The sequence below is a fragment of the Gobius niger genome (genome assembly GCF_951799975.1).
Source record: "Gobius niger genome assembly, chromosome: 7".
NCBI lineage: Eukaryota > Metazoa > Chordata > Actinopteri > Gobiiformes > Gobiidae > Gobius > Gobius niger.
This window is the reverse complement of record NC_136858.1, coordinates 34850934-34866727: the sequence shown is the minus strand read 5'-3', so window position 1 is coordinate 34866727 and position 15794 is coordinate 34850934. Positions and strand designations below refer to the sequence as shown.

General features: G+C 42.3%; 1 protein-coding gene across 1 annotated transcript in view; it reads right to left on the bottom strand.

Moving 5' to 3' along the window:
- The window catches only part of adgra1b (adhesion G protein-coupled receptor A1b), a 414503-nt gene that overhangs the window by 24334 nt on the left and 374375 nt on the right, over positions 1-15794 (bottom strand). The window contains exon 17 of the mRNA XM_079560565.1: positions 375-532. Coding sequence (XP_079416691.1) covers positions 375-532 — 158 coding nt within the window. The remainder of the gene's footprint in view (positions 1-374; positions 533-15794) is intronic.

Here is a 15794-nt window from a genome sequence, read left to right as displayed (position 1 = left end):
CGTAAAATATGAATACATTGGTCCCCAGAAGAGACTTTTTTTTCACGTCCATAAATACACCTTGCCTTAACCACTGACCACGCCAGTTAAAACCCCTTTGTTTTGACCGGTTTCTCCCATTTGCGTCATGTCATCTTTCTCCATTCCACTCCATCGGTTTCGAAACAGTCCAGAGTGGGAAGTACAGGGGCCTGACACTGGACATGAGCTTTATTAAAATTCATTGCCGAGTGATCCAGCCCTTGGCCTCGGAGAAACACGCACACAGCAGCAGTGACTCATCAAAACAAAACAACAACAAAAATCTTTCAACACCGACTCTCAGAAACTCTCCGAGGCGGGTGCAGCAGGGGTTGGGGTCGGGCGGCGCTTACCGGAGCAGCGGTTGCCAGAGCGGTGACGGAGGAGGCGGTGGAGGGTCGCCGTCTTGGCTCTGAGGCGGTTTCTTCGTCACCTGCGTGTAGATGTTTCGAGCCGTGACCCCGAGCCACAGCATGGTGGACAGAGACGAGTAGTGCAGCACCACTCCAACCTGCAAGAGAGTGTTCAACAGGAACAAGGTCAGTACAGAGGGGAAGCTTCAGCAAACCGAGAAGATAGCCAACTAATGGTGTAAAGCAAAATGATGCCGTTGAAATGATGGGATTTATGAGAGCCAAATCTTCTCAATTCATTTATAAGAGCCATTTAAAAAAACTGGCTCATTTTCATATTGATATCTTAAGATGCCAGCCAGAGAACGTAGATTTTTAGAGAGCTAATTTGCTCAGAAGTACGTCGTTTGATTAAAATGAACAATGCCTACATCAGAATTCACTGCAACCTTTAAAGTTTGTGTTATGCAAATATACCATTCTGCCACATTGAAGAAAAAAAGGCGACAACAGCCTTACGAAGTCCACCTTTCACTTGTGGTTTCGACAAACTGTCTCAGACCATTCAAAAGAGCCAATATTAAACACTTTTACTCTCATCTAGCCACTTATGCAACATGACATGTACACATACCTAAGTCAGACAGAGGAGGTTCGAGAATGTGGTTTCACTAGGGTGACCTTCTGGGGGCTTAATGCTGACTAACTCTTTTATTTTCACCATCCATTTTGGCGAGTTGAAATGTATGAACACCAAGATATAAACGTTCAAGGTTTTCCAAAGTGTCTGCCGTTCTGCTAAGTGTAAGAAAAGGAAATGATAAATTCAGACAAATGTTTCTTTCGCTCCCTACAATTTATTTGTTGGCACGCCGGCCTTGATATTGCATATTTCTCTGTGTGAAGCCTTTGTAAAAAAACCTATGCAACCTGTGCAATAAAATACCAGCTTCACCACATTAGCTTGGACAATCCATTTTGCACACGATCAAATGCCTAGTAAGCAGGGCCGAGTGGTTTGAAAGAGGCACTAGAACCAAATTTTGGTTGCCATCAGGAGGTTGGATTTTGGAAGAGAGAGAATCCATTTAAAGGAACAGGGCACTGTTTTTACATACTGATTATGTTCTTACCTGAGCTTAGACGAGTTGATGCGTACCTGTCTTGTCTTTGTGCGTGCCTTCAGTCACGCAAAACGACCAAAGATGTTGTTAGTATTTGACCTCTCCCAATGTATTCCTATAGCTCCAAACGGGGTGAAGTTTGAAGCAACCACACTCTTCCACGAGCACAAAGACCAGACAGGTACGTATCAACTCGTCTAAGCTCAGGTAAGAACATATCTCAGTATGAAAAACGGTGGGGTATTCCTTTAAAGTTTGATTGGTTCCAGCTATAGAATTGGTCAGCCCTTAGTGAGCGGTGCTTCCTGATTGTTTTTTGTTTATTGTTTACTGGGATCCCCAATAGCTCCCACAGAGCGGCTGCTAGTCTTCTTGAGGTCCTGAAATACTGCAATTTAAAATGACAAAACAGTCAAAAGGGATTACATAAATGTTACACATTTCATATGTAAGGGATAATGTATAGAACGCTGGTCATTATCTGGAAAATAAGCACCGACAGGGCGACCCGGACTTGTTTCGCCCTGAAGGTACTTATTTTCCCGATAATGACTTATTATACGGCCATTTGCCAACTGAACACACACAACATAAACTTTGTACACTTTTATGAAGGTTGAAAGGTTTATTTAATGACTTCCGCGCCAAATAGTTGCTCGGCAACGTTTTGCTAGGCTAGAAGCAGCAAGGCTAGTAGCTAGCCTAGCTACTTAGTTGAAGGCGCAGTTGGAGAGGAGGAATGCTGGTGAATCTCTGGGTAAGTTGAAAGTCAGACTCACGCTAACTTCATGAGCAATTCCCCCAACTTCTCTCTCAGAGACGGGGACAGAGATAGTGTCGCTACTACGTACGCGCGGAGTGATATGAAAGCACGAACTCCGTTGCCATTGGCAGCGGTCATTATTTTTTTCAGGGGTCCTTTATCAGAAAATAATGACCGGTAGAACGTTGGGAAATCCCATTCAAATCAACGGAGCGTTCTACTTACGTTGTGAAGAGCCGTATAATAAAACCATATACTCATAAAAAGCATAAGAAGATATTTTTGCTCACATGTGCTGAGCTAATTGACCTTTCATTCTCAGCTTGAAATGTGGTTTATTTTTAGTGTTTCTAATATTAAAATGAAGCGAGTTCCATGCGTTTGCCTCTCTGTACAGAACAGTTCTTTTCATTGAGTTACTACTAGGTTTGGGAACAACCAAAGACTTTGTTGTCACTTCATCACATGACTGTGACAAAACCCGCTGAAAACGGTTTCTTGTGCATCTCATGGACATTGCTTTGAAAAGGACAGTGGAGCACAACTCTAGCTGCTCTTTTCTGAGCAATTTGAAGTTTCTGAATACGCTTTTGTGTAGCATTGGACCAAACTATAGGGCAGTGACGTAGGTGAGGCAATACTATGCTTTGGACAACAGTTTTCAGAACAGGAGATGGACAGTAAACATTCCTTTGCCGAAGCTATACCTTTGCCCATCATACTGACAATATGATTAATCTGATCGAACCAAGACAATAACTGATCCAGTCTGACACCCAACAGGATAAACCTTTCTGTAATTTCAAAATAAATCAGTATCACCTTTATCAGTGAACCGATATATATATACATGTCGACCTCATATCTGGGGGACACACATAGTTAATGTTTATACAGTGTTTACCTATAAACTTTGAATATATAGACGCTAGTAAAACATCAAGTCGAGTAAGGTTTGAGGTCAAGTCATCGCTCTCTCAACATAGTATTCTTTCTGTATAGCATATACCTGTAGAGCATGTTTTTGTCAAAACATCTGCTCCGTCCCTCAACCCTCTTACTCTCCTTTTTATCGAATTCCCTTTAAGTTTCAGTAACACACCCAGCAGCGAAAACTTCTTTCTTCCGAGCGTTATCAATGTCACTCCAAGGTCTTTGTCTTTCTTTAACAACTCTCCGCTTTGTCTTATCTGCTCCTGAAACCAGAAGAAAGACGCGCTTTCAAAGTGCTATTGACTGCTGAAGGTTGTCTGGATGAGAGCGTTACGCCGGGTTACACTGGTGAGGCCTTATCGGGGCGGGCGGAGGACACGTGCGAACAAGCGAATATAAATGATACTCACCTTGACAACTATCGCCAGTGATGGATTTACAAAAGGAACTGTACACATGGAGATCGCCGTTTTAATATTCATCAGGCAAACTTTGTCTAAGGGCTTAAGACGCGTCGAGGAGAGGTGACAGGGAGAGAAACGACGCTCTAAGGACTTTTTTTTTCTTCGGGAAACAAGTGATCTTAAGGACATGACAATGGATCGAGTCAGTTTTGGCATTACAGGAAGAAGGTCCTGGGTTCAATTGCTGGTAGTGGTGTGACCTTCATGACCGCATCGGCTCTTTATGCTGAGTTCAAACCATATCTCTATTAAGAAAAGAGCTGGATCTGTTTTTTTCTCCATTCTCTTTTACCTTGATTGAACTCATGAATCAGCACAACAGCATAGCAGGCAGCGAGTGAAAGCTTTTTGGACTTCAAACTGTTAACAATTGCAGCCTCTTTCCATTAATCAGTCCCTCCAGTCTTTTCCAAAATCCCAACTATTCCAATAATCCTCAATTTCCTTCGCACCTTTCCCTTAACTCTGTCTCCTATGCGCAACTAAAGTGAGTTTTTGATAATTTAAATATATTTCATTTTTTCTATTTTCGCCCAGTGCCCCCGCCTCAGACTGAAGGACTTTCGCATCTGCTCCGCCTCCTCTCACTCACCTGGGCCTTTACAGCGTGAGGCGCTGTGAGCTCCTACCATGGATCTTCTACTGTGCTCTGTCCAAGTTGCTTTTCTCTGCTACTGGATCTTTATGTGGCGATATAGGCTTTATCTTACAGATAAACTCTGCGTGTGCGTTTGGACGCTTCTTTCCCCCGTGATGGAGTGAGTGGCGTTAGTGTGAGGGGCTGGTGCTTTTACTGCGTGAGCTTTAGGAGTCACAGTTCTGTTGAACCGGAGCCGAAACTCAATGTCGACATTCGTCCGTTTTCCTCGTGTTCTCATTCATGGCTCTATCTAATCAGATTTGTGTGGAGTCAGACCCTGCGCTCACAGAAACAGGCAGGTGCCTGTTAGCCCTGCCCACTTTCTGTAGCTGAGCGGAGGAGACGAGAGGGGAGGGGCGCACATGGTTCTGTTTTTTTTTTTTGTGTATCATAATTAATAATAATAAAAATCTAAAATAACATTTATTTGCACAGCTGGACGAGGGTGTGCTGCTGCCTCCGCGACCCGGCCCCGGATAAAGCGGAAGAAAATGGACGGATTATTCCCCATAGTCTCGTTGGTTAAAATCGATGTAACATACAAAGAAAAGTTACATTGTTATGTAAAAAATATATTGTTTTTCATCGCAACTTTTGGAAAAATGGCCTGCGAAATCAGGCATTTTACCCCACAGCAATCACAAAAAACGCCCGCGAAATCCTGGAGGGACTGATTAATTGTAGCACAAAATCTTTTTCACATGCAAACTTTTCAAAGGGCCAATCTGTTTGAATCTGAACCAAAAGTGGTTTGGGCCAAATGGATACTAATTAACAGAAACTATGTATACTGCAACATACTTGCAAACACACATGCATTATTTAAAAATAAAATAATTCAGAATTTTTAGATGTTCTTGATCTTTTCAGCAGCAAAAGTGCATCCTCTCCCCAAACGACTGGGGGAGGATGGGAAACCAGAGCGGTCCCAGATTGACATCAGCGCTAATGTTATTGGCACTGTTAATATCAATTTGGCTCTTGCCAGGTTAGTAATCTTTCCCATCATAATTTTGTATAATTTCAATAAAAAGGTGCCGGTCAGCGATCGGGTCTTGGTAAAATGTGTTTTCTGGCCGGCGTTATTAAAAAAATGTAATGAAATGAACGGATCCCAAAGACTTGGCCATAAATCCCATCACTAATTCCCAGACTGTGAGCTTTTCTTTGCGGAGTTTGCATGTTCACTTAAAAATATGCACTATACAACAGGTCTGGCTATAAGAACATTTTGTCATTATTACTAGAAGACCTAATGAACCTCATTGGAATTCACAATACAAGCCACTGGTCCTGACAGGTTCCCACTTCAGTGTTGAAAGAGGCAAAGCAAAGCAGTGGACAAATTTCCCTATAGAGATAATAAAGTACACCTTGTTATTCAGCTGCAGGGGATTGGCCAAGCTGACACCGACATTCAAAGAGACTTGTGTGGAAATGGAACCTAAAACATTTAACACGGATAAAGATGTAGTTGATTGGGAAGTTAAATCATGCAACATTTGGAATTTCACCCTGGCTCAATAGTAATTTTCTCAGCTTGCATCGAGATCTCCAATTAATCAGCCGCTCCACAGCTACGGGCCCAGAATGTGGCTATTGCACATTCACAGAGTAAATGCTAATTGCCTTGTCCTTGGGCAGGTTGTGCTGAGGGAGAGTGAGAGAGAGGGGTGGCTAAGACAAGATGTGAACGCCTCTCAGCTTCATTATTGCTGAAGGAAATGTGCTTTTGTAAAGGAGCTCAAGTTAACGGCTGTCGCTGAATTACAGAAACACTGGCTGGTTTACAGCTCATCAGTCCAGGGCTGTTTCCAGCTTTGAGACGACACATACTGTACATTCCCACGCTCGCAGAGAGGCCTCCATCTGCCTCCGAGGAAATCAAGATGAGAAACGTTCCATATCTTTGCTGGAAAACACGGTAAAGGGTTGTGATCGAGAGTCAGTTCCAAGCGCAGATTTTAAACATATGTCCAAACCAAGAGCATTAACATCTGAGAAAAGATTTCTTACAAATTTAGAATATTAGAGACATTCAGAAATAGTTTGGAGAGAAACTGCTGGGATCTCAAACATAAGAAGTCCTGATTGCACTTAACTGCAGTCTATGGCGCGAAACTGCAGGTACAAAAGGGAACTTTTTAAATCTAGATATACTAGCTGAGACCCGGCCTTCGGCCGGGCCTCGCTAGTCTCCACATTTGATATTCTGAGATTATGAGTGATTACAAAGAAATGTCCAACCCGTCACACAGTTCAGCTGTAGACCAGTGGTTCCCAACCCAGTCCAAAAACTATGGCCACTACAAATGAGTAAAAGAATGAATGCAAAAAAAAAAAGTCAAACAAACTGCAATTGGAGTGTTTGATGCACCCGTGCTCCTTTCTTATAAACTACAACGACAATATTTTCGCTAAACTCAGGGAATAGAATTCAAGAGACAGTGGAATAATTATGGATACATATTAGGGGTTCAGTTCTAACGCTTTGGTTCAAAGTGCAGGACCCGTGGTTTGGTGCATGACGGTAGTTTACAATCCAAAAAATAATGAGTAGGGTTTGAACTGAAATAGCCTAATGATCGTTGTTAGACAGTATTTATAACCTTACAATAAAATTGGCAATGCTTTCCAAGCTGCTTTAGAATGAAATGTACCTCTGGGCTCAATACGTGAAAGCAAAATAGAAAACAAATGGTCCAGCAGCAAAGTAAAAAAAAAGATAAAAAGAAAAAAAACTACGTAGTGCAGGCCATGCGCTCGTGAAGTTGTAGTGTCATTTTCGCTTTTACGCACACGGAGGATAAATCAGTCGGAGCAGCGCGTGTGATTAGAGGCTCGTGTTTGAGGAGGTTTTGGGCACGCACGCACACGCACACACATACGCACACGCACACACACGCACACATGGCCCTGTTTGGATGCGCACGCGCACACATACATACACACACACACGCACACACACATCGCCCTGTTTGTACGCGCGCACACGCACGGCAGTCGGATCTCGTGCACTCGCGTGTTTGTGACAGCGGGTTGTCCTCGGACAGCAGCACCGCGGTCCATATGGACCCGTGGCCAATGCCCGCGGCCGGTGGGACTCGTCACGTGGGGGCCGGCCGCGGATGTAATAACACCAACCACGCACACACTCAGTACTGTCGCCAGGCTTCCTGGTGTTCCCAAACGGTCTCCCATCCCAGTCCTAACCAGGCCTTTCCCTGCTTAGCATCGGAGGAACGGTCTCCCATCCCAGTTCTAACCAGGCACTTTCCTGCTTAGCTTCAAAGTCGGTATGGGAAATAAACATGGCGGCGCCCAGGCGGCGGCCATTGAAATAGCGTTTTCTATAATAGATTTTCATATGAAAATATGGCTAACATACCCCAAATTTCCCATATTTTCAGCAACGGAAGCTGAATAATGAATTAAGCCAGGTTGAAAAGCATGGTTTTATTTTGTTGACGTATTAGTGACTTTGGATTTTGGATATCTGTCTATAAAAATTCAGTAAAAAAAAAAAAAAAAGCCTTGCTTTGTTTTCTCAGTGTTTCTGAGAGCTGAATGTAACAAGTGGATTTCTCCATTGTGAGATCAATGAAGGCATATCTTATCTTATCTCTTTATTGATACAATAAATCAGGTTAGGAATGGGATAAATAATAATTAATAAAAACCTCCCTCTTCAAAATGTTGTTATTATCGGCTGGAAGGTTTGAAGTCTGTAGGTGCTACTTATGTGGGGATATTGCCGCACCAATGTGAGAAAAAGGCATTTTGAGGAAATGGCCCTTGAAATTATAATTTCCCAAACAGTGAAAAAAATGTGACATTTAGGTCATTTAAACTGTGATTTTGATTAGTTTGAAAAAGGGTTGGGCTATATCGTATTGCATGTCGTTATCGTGATGTCATTTTTTGATATTGTTGTGGACATGATCTAATATATATTTTCACTCCAGCCACATCAGAGCAGCAAATACACACCAAAATCGCGAGCCGACAAGACTGGAGTGATATGAGGCCTTTGAGGGGCACCTGTTTAGCAGCAGAATTTTGAAAAATTTGTTTAGAGCAGACTTATTCAGACAATGTTGCAATAGTCAAGTCTTGTTGATATGTCTTTTCTCCACACTAATAAAGCAGTTGGTTTCCTCCTCTCTCCTAAAGTGTGGTGTTGTGCTGCGTCAGGGTTTTGCCAAGAAGCTCTGCATCTTGTGTATTTCCGGAAGGCGCCAGACATAGACGCCACATAAAAGTACTTCCTGTACACAAAAGACCAAGAGTCCTTCCACGGATCGAACATGCGCACAACACAAATGACTGTTCCCTTTAATGGAGATAATCTCAAATGGAAGGAGTATTCGGAAGAAGTAACCGAGGGGTAATATACATGTTACGCTCAGCTCCATCAGAGCAGCATAAACACTGACTGTGTTTATGCTGCTCCTTTATGGAAACATTGGTATAGCTGTCTTTTATAAGTTTAATGGTTTTGTAAAGCCCAGTAAACAATACATAATCTTGTATGTATTGTCGATATATATGTCTTTTTATACTATGGACCTAGAGTCTGAATAAAGAATGATGATGATGATGACACAGGGACAGGTGCTTTAAAAGTAAAATGGAATGAAGGATGTAAACTGCTTGTGTAGATCATATTTGCGAGAGGAAATTTGCATGCAGTAAAAAAAAAAAAAAAAAATCACTGACTTAATATGCATAAAGGCTGGGATTTTGAAGTAATTTATCCATTGTCAATTATATCGTCACATATATCGTTATCGTGATATTTCTTTTTTTATATTGTGATATAGATTTTGGGTCATATCGCCCTGCCCCATAGCCACAGAAAAGAAACTGCTTGGAATTTCGCATTTTGCGTCTATAACGGCACAATTATTTCAATAGTTGTAATTCAAATGAGAAATAACAGTGGTTTGAGTGGATCTATATGCCCAGAAAATTCCCTCTATACTCGCCATTTCCACTGTAAGCTCTCCTCTGCTTAAACAACGACAAGCTCGATGGTTCATTAAGTCTCTCAAACACAACCCAATTCCAGCCTGTTTGCTTATTTAAATGACATCTGTTCCTCCCGGTCTGCGGGCTCTCTCCTTCGCATTACGGCCGCAGTGCGTGCTCTCACTGTTAAACTCTATCTGAGGACTTGTTTTAACAATTTTAACCATATGCTAACAGCGCTATACTCACAAGTCCCACTAAGCCCCCCTCTATTGGCAGTATTCATTATATCGGCTCCCCACTGCTTTTTGATGCATAAGTAACCAGCGTTGAATTTTTGTGCATGCGGGGAGAGAGGCCGCGGACTGCTCAAATTGGACCCATTGGAAGCACAAAGCAGATCAGGCTTCGTATTGTAACATCCATCGCAGTCTTTCACCATTACCGGCTAATTTCACAGTGCAACGCTAATGAGGGAAGCCTGTTTAAATTGACGGCCAGAGTTAACTGCGGATTTGGGTCATATTTTGAGGCAAACTATTATTTAACAACGGACCGGGGCTGCACATTTTCAGAAGAATGTCCGATTGAGAATTTTCCTGACACATACTGCAAATACGTTTTTCAAATCGAGATTCAGCTCGCTGTGCAGATTTAAGCATGTCCAGGAGCAGGAACACTGCAGAGAAGATTGGAATGTGAACTCCTCAACCAATATAACAATAAAGTACATTTCAGAACATGTTTGTAGGCACCTAAAGCAGAGGGTGAGCAGGTTTTAAACTCTATGAGGACAGGAAACTCTGTTTGCAGCCTACACAGTTAAGCGCAGGACAACGGATTGAAACTTGCCCATAGCTACAAACCCACATGAACCACACTTGTGTTCATTGTCACGCACAGTCCTATCAAAGAAACAAACAAATATCGTCATTTGCAGACTTTGGCATAGGCCGATACTAATTTCAATGACTACGTTTACATGCCATGTAACCTGGATAGACTCAAACAGAAGCAGCGATTCGGAAGATTTATTGACATTTATATTAGTTTTGGCAATCAGACCCCGGCGGTAACATCGATGTATGAAAGTCAGAATGGAGAAACAGCTTGGACTTAGGGATGTCTTCCCCGGAGCCTGGACACTGGTGGTGGTATGAAAGACCCGTGAAGATGCAGCAGGTAGAAGCCGTGGATGGAAGAGGCGGAGATGGGGTGGAGGTGGCTTGCAGCACAGCTGGGGAGCGAACGACCCATGATTGCTGGGGCTTAAAAGCGGGACTGAGGGCGATGATTGGCTGCTACAGAGGTGTGGCTCTTACACTGATGGCTGAGGTGGAGGTGTGGCCCTCACGGAAACAATCATTGGCTGGAAATTAGTCTACCAGGTTGAATTAACGCCTAGGATTCATTATCCGGGTTATGGCCAATATCGCATCCGTGAGCAAACACAGTTGCTCTTGTCTATGTGGTCATTGTAATCAATTGGGATATCCTGATCTAAACTGCGACACATGCAGAACATCATGACGCAACTACATATCATTTCAAACAACCAAACTCATTATATTGATGTATAAGTATGTAAGTATATAAGTAAGTAAAGTTTATTTCTAAAGCACTGGCCAAGAGAATTGGTTAAAAACAAACAATATAAAAATGACTAAAATTAAAGTGACACTGGTGAAAACCCATCAACTAATCTTTCTGAAATAAACATGTCTTCAGATCATTTTTAAAAGGGTCAACAGATTCGGCGGAGACCGGGGCAGGGCATTCCAGTCTGGGGGCAACAGAGTGAAAAGCCAAGTCCCCTCGGGTCTTATAATGAGTCTTGGGGACGACAAGCAAATTCTGGCCAGAGGGCCGAAGACTGCAGCCAGAGGAGTACGGGCTCAAAAGGTCCTGGATGTACTGCTGGGCCTGACCATTTAAGACTCTGAAGGTCAGCGCTAAAACCTTCAAATCAATCCTGAATTTTACAGGGAGCCAAAGGAGCCGACAAGACTGGAGGGATATGAGGCCTTCGAGGGGCACCTGTTAAAAGTCTAGCAGCAGAATTTTGAACAATTTGCAGTTTGTTCAGAGCAAACTTATTCAGACAATATTGCAATAGTCAAGTCTTGTTGATATTTCTTTTCACCACACTAATAAAGCAGCTGGTTTCCTCCTCTCTCCAAAAGTATGGTGTTGTGCTGCGTCAGGGTTTTGCCATGTTTAGCTCTGCTTCTTGTGTATTTCCGGAAGGCTGCGCGCCAGACATAGACGCCACATAAAAGTACTTCCTGTACACAAAAGACCAAGAGTCCTTCCACAGATCGAACATTCGCACAACACAAATGACTGTTCCTTTCGATGGAGATAATCCAAAATGCATGTATGTAACTTTTGTAAATTAGGACCCTTGCGAACGAGTGGCCAAAACGAGGAGTTTGCGGCGTCTTTGGTAAATGCAGGTGGGGAAGTAAAATGTACGCAAAAGTTTGGAGGACGTCGGAAGATGAGAGAGAGATGGGAGTTTGAGGTCGGTGTGTGCTCAGTATTCAAGGAGCATTGTGACGGTGCATACACCCCGTTCTTTTGGCTTAGAGGTGATCTCTCTTATGCAAATGATAGACTTAAAGGTTTGCCAGTCATTTTTTGGGCACGCTCATTTAGCACTGGGGAACAGTTAAACACCCTCCCCCCCTTTGTTTCTTTTAGCGATTAAAAGATGGCGTATCTTGGGACTTTTTGATTCCCCATCTCCTTTCGTGCAAACATGGCGGTTTGTCACTTGAAATGTGTCACTCTGTCGCTGTTTGGGGAGCACTCTCAATGGTGCGACGTCTCAGGGTATCCATATTTTGTGATCGACGTCCACGTTTTTATCCGCGCACCTCAGAAATAATTGAACCGACCAAACTCCAGTCGGATTAGGAACTTTTTCATTGTCTTTCCTCACTCAGCCCTATGTTTCTATTTCCATTGTAGGCACAACTACTTGAATAGCTTTGGATTTTGCTCTCAGATAATGAACAAAATAAAAATCCTTCAAAGATGACCAAGAATTCCAAACAGTTTTGTGCTCTTTTTGGAGAAAATGATTAAATTTGCATGACCGTTAAGGAAAAACACGCCTTTCCAGAGAACACTAAAAGAAGAACGTGTACTTGCCCGAAGCCCGCAAACTACCACAGACTTTCCTAACTTCACCCTTGCGCTGGGAGCACGTGCGTCTCACGGGTGCAGCCGAGTCACGGAGCGTCGAGGGGAGCGTGGAAGCTGGATGTGCGGTGGATTTGTACTCCGTGTGATCGCGCCTCTCCACCAACGCCGCCGTAATTATCCCAAATGCTGTCTGCTGGGGCCCTTCCCTCATCCCGCGGGAGCACCACAGAGTCTGGGCTCCGAACCAAGTCTGCAGAGAGCCTTCCCGTTAAAAGCAGCGGCTACAAAACCACCATTCAACGGGCCCAGGGACCGAATTAGATAAATGAAAGAGGGCTGAATACACGGGAGAGAAGAGCTAATGGGTTTTGTCAATACACCTGCACAGAAAGGGTCAACAGTATAGAGCAACTCAGTAAACTCTGTGCTTAGCCATGTTTACAACTTACAAAATGGAGAGATTTATTCTGTTACGCCTCCAAAGAAGAACATGCAGTCCAAAAATCCATATCTATCCAAGAAAGTACTATATCTAATGACTAGCAGAGTTTGTGTGGTTGTGTAAGCAGGACTAATGCAGTAATCCGAATCTCCCTGAATATAAAGCAATTACATTTGGACTTACTACTCTTACTGAACCAGCTTTGAACAATGTGAGTCAAAACTAAAAAAGAGGTTTCCTCATTGATTACCCCCGAGTCACAGGACTGTTCATGTGATTTTGTATCTACTAAGGATGAAAACGCAATGAAAAAGCGACAAAATCATGATCAAAAAGTGTGGAAAAAGCATCAAAAATACGACAAAAAAGTGACAACAACACGAAAAAAGTGCAAGGAAATATCTCAGATCACTTTATAGGTCTAAGCCTTCAAATGAGGCGTCGCACTGGTCTGTAGGCTGAAACTTTTTAGATTGGGGTAAAGCCAAACTGGGGAAAATTTGTTAAGGGTGGGGTTACCTTAGATTACCTTAGATAGTTAGATTACCTTCATGCAGGCAGAATCAAGTCAAATGTAATGCTTTTTAATGCCCCAAACGCAAAAAAAAGAAAAACAAAAAAAATGCAGCATATTTGATTTTTTTGTATTTCTTTCATCAAACCTAGGAAAGATCATTTGAACAAAATTTAAAAACATAGAGCATTAAAAATGTGGGCAAGTTCAGCTAAAACTGCAGCTGAACATGTTTTATAGCAGTAAAAAATGTTGAGTAATTTTCCAATAAATTCAGATGTAATGCCAGTTTGAATTCAATTTGATTTTTTATAATGACATTTAAGGCCTTGATTTTAGCAAAATGTATTTAATGACTTTTAATGATGCTTTTTAATGCCCCGCGAAAACCCTGTGTATGTAATACGTAATATGTAATGATAATTTATAGTGTTATAACGTTTTTCCAAAATCTGTTTGTGGAAGCATTTTGCAATTTCAGATTAAAGTTTAATACGGCAACAAACATGGGCCTTGTTGACCAAGTGCAAGTTTTATTTCGCTCAGCTGAAGTCTGGGAGCTTAATAATGTGCTCCCACAGCTCAAAGAACAGCCTCTATGCCATCCGATAATTCCTTCAATTAAAGTACAGTAGTTATAATGAAGGATCAACCAAGAAGAGAATGTTAATGTGGCATTTATGTATTTTTATGCGGCACAGGGCGGCGGGTGTTGGCATGTGTTGAGCTACACCAGAGCTCCGTTACACAAGGGACATGCCCAGTGCCCATAGCAAAAGCAGGGATGAGTTCATAACCACATTTTACAAGTTTCAGGGTCACTTTTCTGGGCCACCATCAACAATGTCAACAAACAGCCTGCCAGTTCATGAAATTATGACAAATGCTTAATAATTAGATACAAAGTTTTCCCCGCCCAAAATGTACTGAGGACGACAAAACAAATTAAATTCAACTACTTGAAAAACGCAGACATTTTAACAGACATTTAAAGCAGTTGCAGCAAATTCAATGGTTTTAAAGCTTCATGTTTTAACATAGATACAGACGGCATCTCTGGAATCGCCCATATATGGTCATTTTTGGGGGAAAACAATTTTGAAAAAATGTACATTTTCTCTAATTATTCAAAAACTACTGTAACAAACGCTGAAATATGAATATAGTTTTCTACTAAATAAAGATACAAAGACATGGGGAGGAGCAAAGTGGTTCAACAGCCCACAAATACATGAATAACGGAGAATGCTAACTTGATGCTACATGTTAGCATCGGGCTAATGCTAACGGTTAGCTAGCGCTTGCTACAACTGCCGTTTTTTCACTTCTACTGAACAATCTGTTGCGACAAAATATCCATATGGGCCCGATTTACACTTGACTTTATTTCTGTGTGATAAATAAGTTGATATAAGAAAGTTGATAAGAAAAAAAAAAAGAGTGGTGCGCACTGAATGGGTGCTGCTGCCGGATGCTCTCTCATCGAATGCAATTTCTCCATCTGTGAGATCAATAAAGTACCATCTCATCTCATCTCATATTTCACCAGAAAATGGCTAAAAAGAGTGAATAATTGTGTTTCTCTAAAGATTCTATTCTCCCCCTCGGTGAAGCCACGCCCCCTTCTATGACGAGATGCCGTCTGTATCTATGGTGCCAGTGATAATCCATCAGAAACTCTTATGGGCCCAATCTTGCATTTCTTAACGCAGGCTGTAGACTAGACTTTTGTGCAGACGGGCGGCGCGCTGTGCAATCTTCAGCTTCATACCTGCCTAGGGCTGTGTACCGTTAAACGGTACCTACTTGGTACCAACCGAAAAGCTCCGGTAGGGGGCGGTATCAAATAACGTTTTTTTTTCTGCGCTAATTTTCGGTACTTTTTCTCTCCAAACGTCAATAAATGATCCGCAGTGAGTCTAAAAAAGCCTGAACTCATGAGCAGCTTCAGCGCAAATGCAGAAGCGAAGCTGTAACTTACTCACACTTCAGTCATTATCAGAGATGGCAGAGCCGCGGTCTGAGCCAGGACTAAACCAGGACTAAACCAGGACTTAAAGTAAGGTGAGGGCTCACTCTGCATTAGCCATTTTTGGAACAGTTATGGTGCATTTTTAGTGAGTGCTCTCACTATGTAACAGATCTTTGATGTGTGAGGAGCTTTCACTTCGTCGGACAGCTCTGTGTGTTTAGAAAAGTTTATCTGAAAGAAAACGGTGCCTGATGTGGATCTGGTCTGTTCCTGCAGCTCAGGAAGTAATAATGTCCTTTCTCTCTTTTTATTAGTGCTTTATTGAGAATTCTTCTAAAAAAATTAAGTTCCAGGTGACGCTGCTGCGCCTGTTTTCTAATGTGCCGTGCTTGGACTTCCTCCTGATATTATTGCACATTATTTTAACTCAATTAAAATAACTCAGGT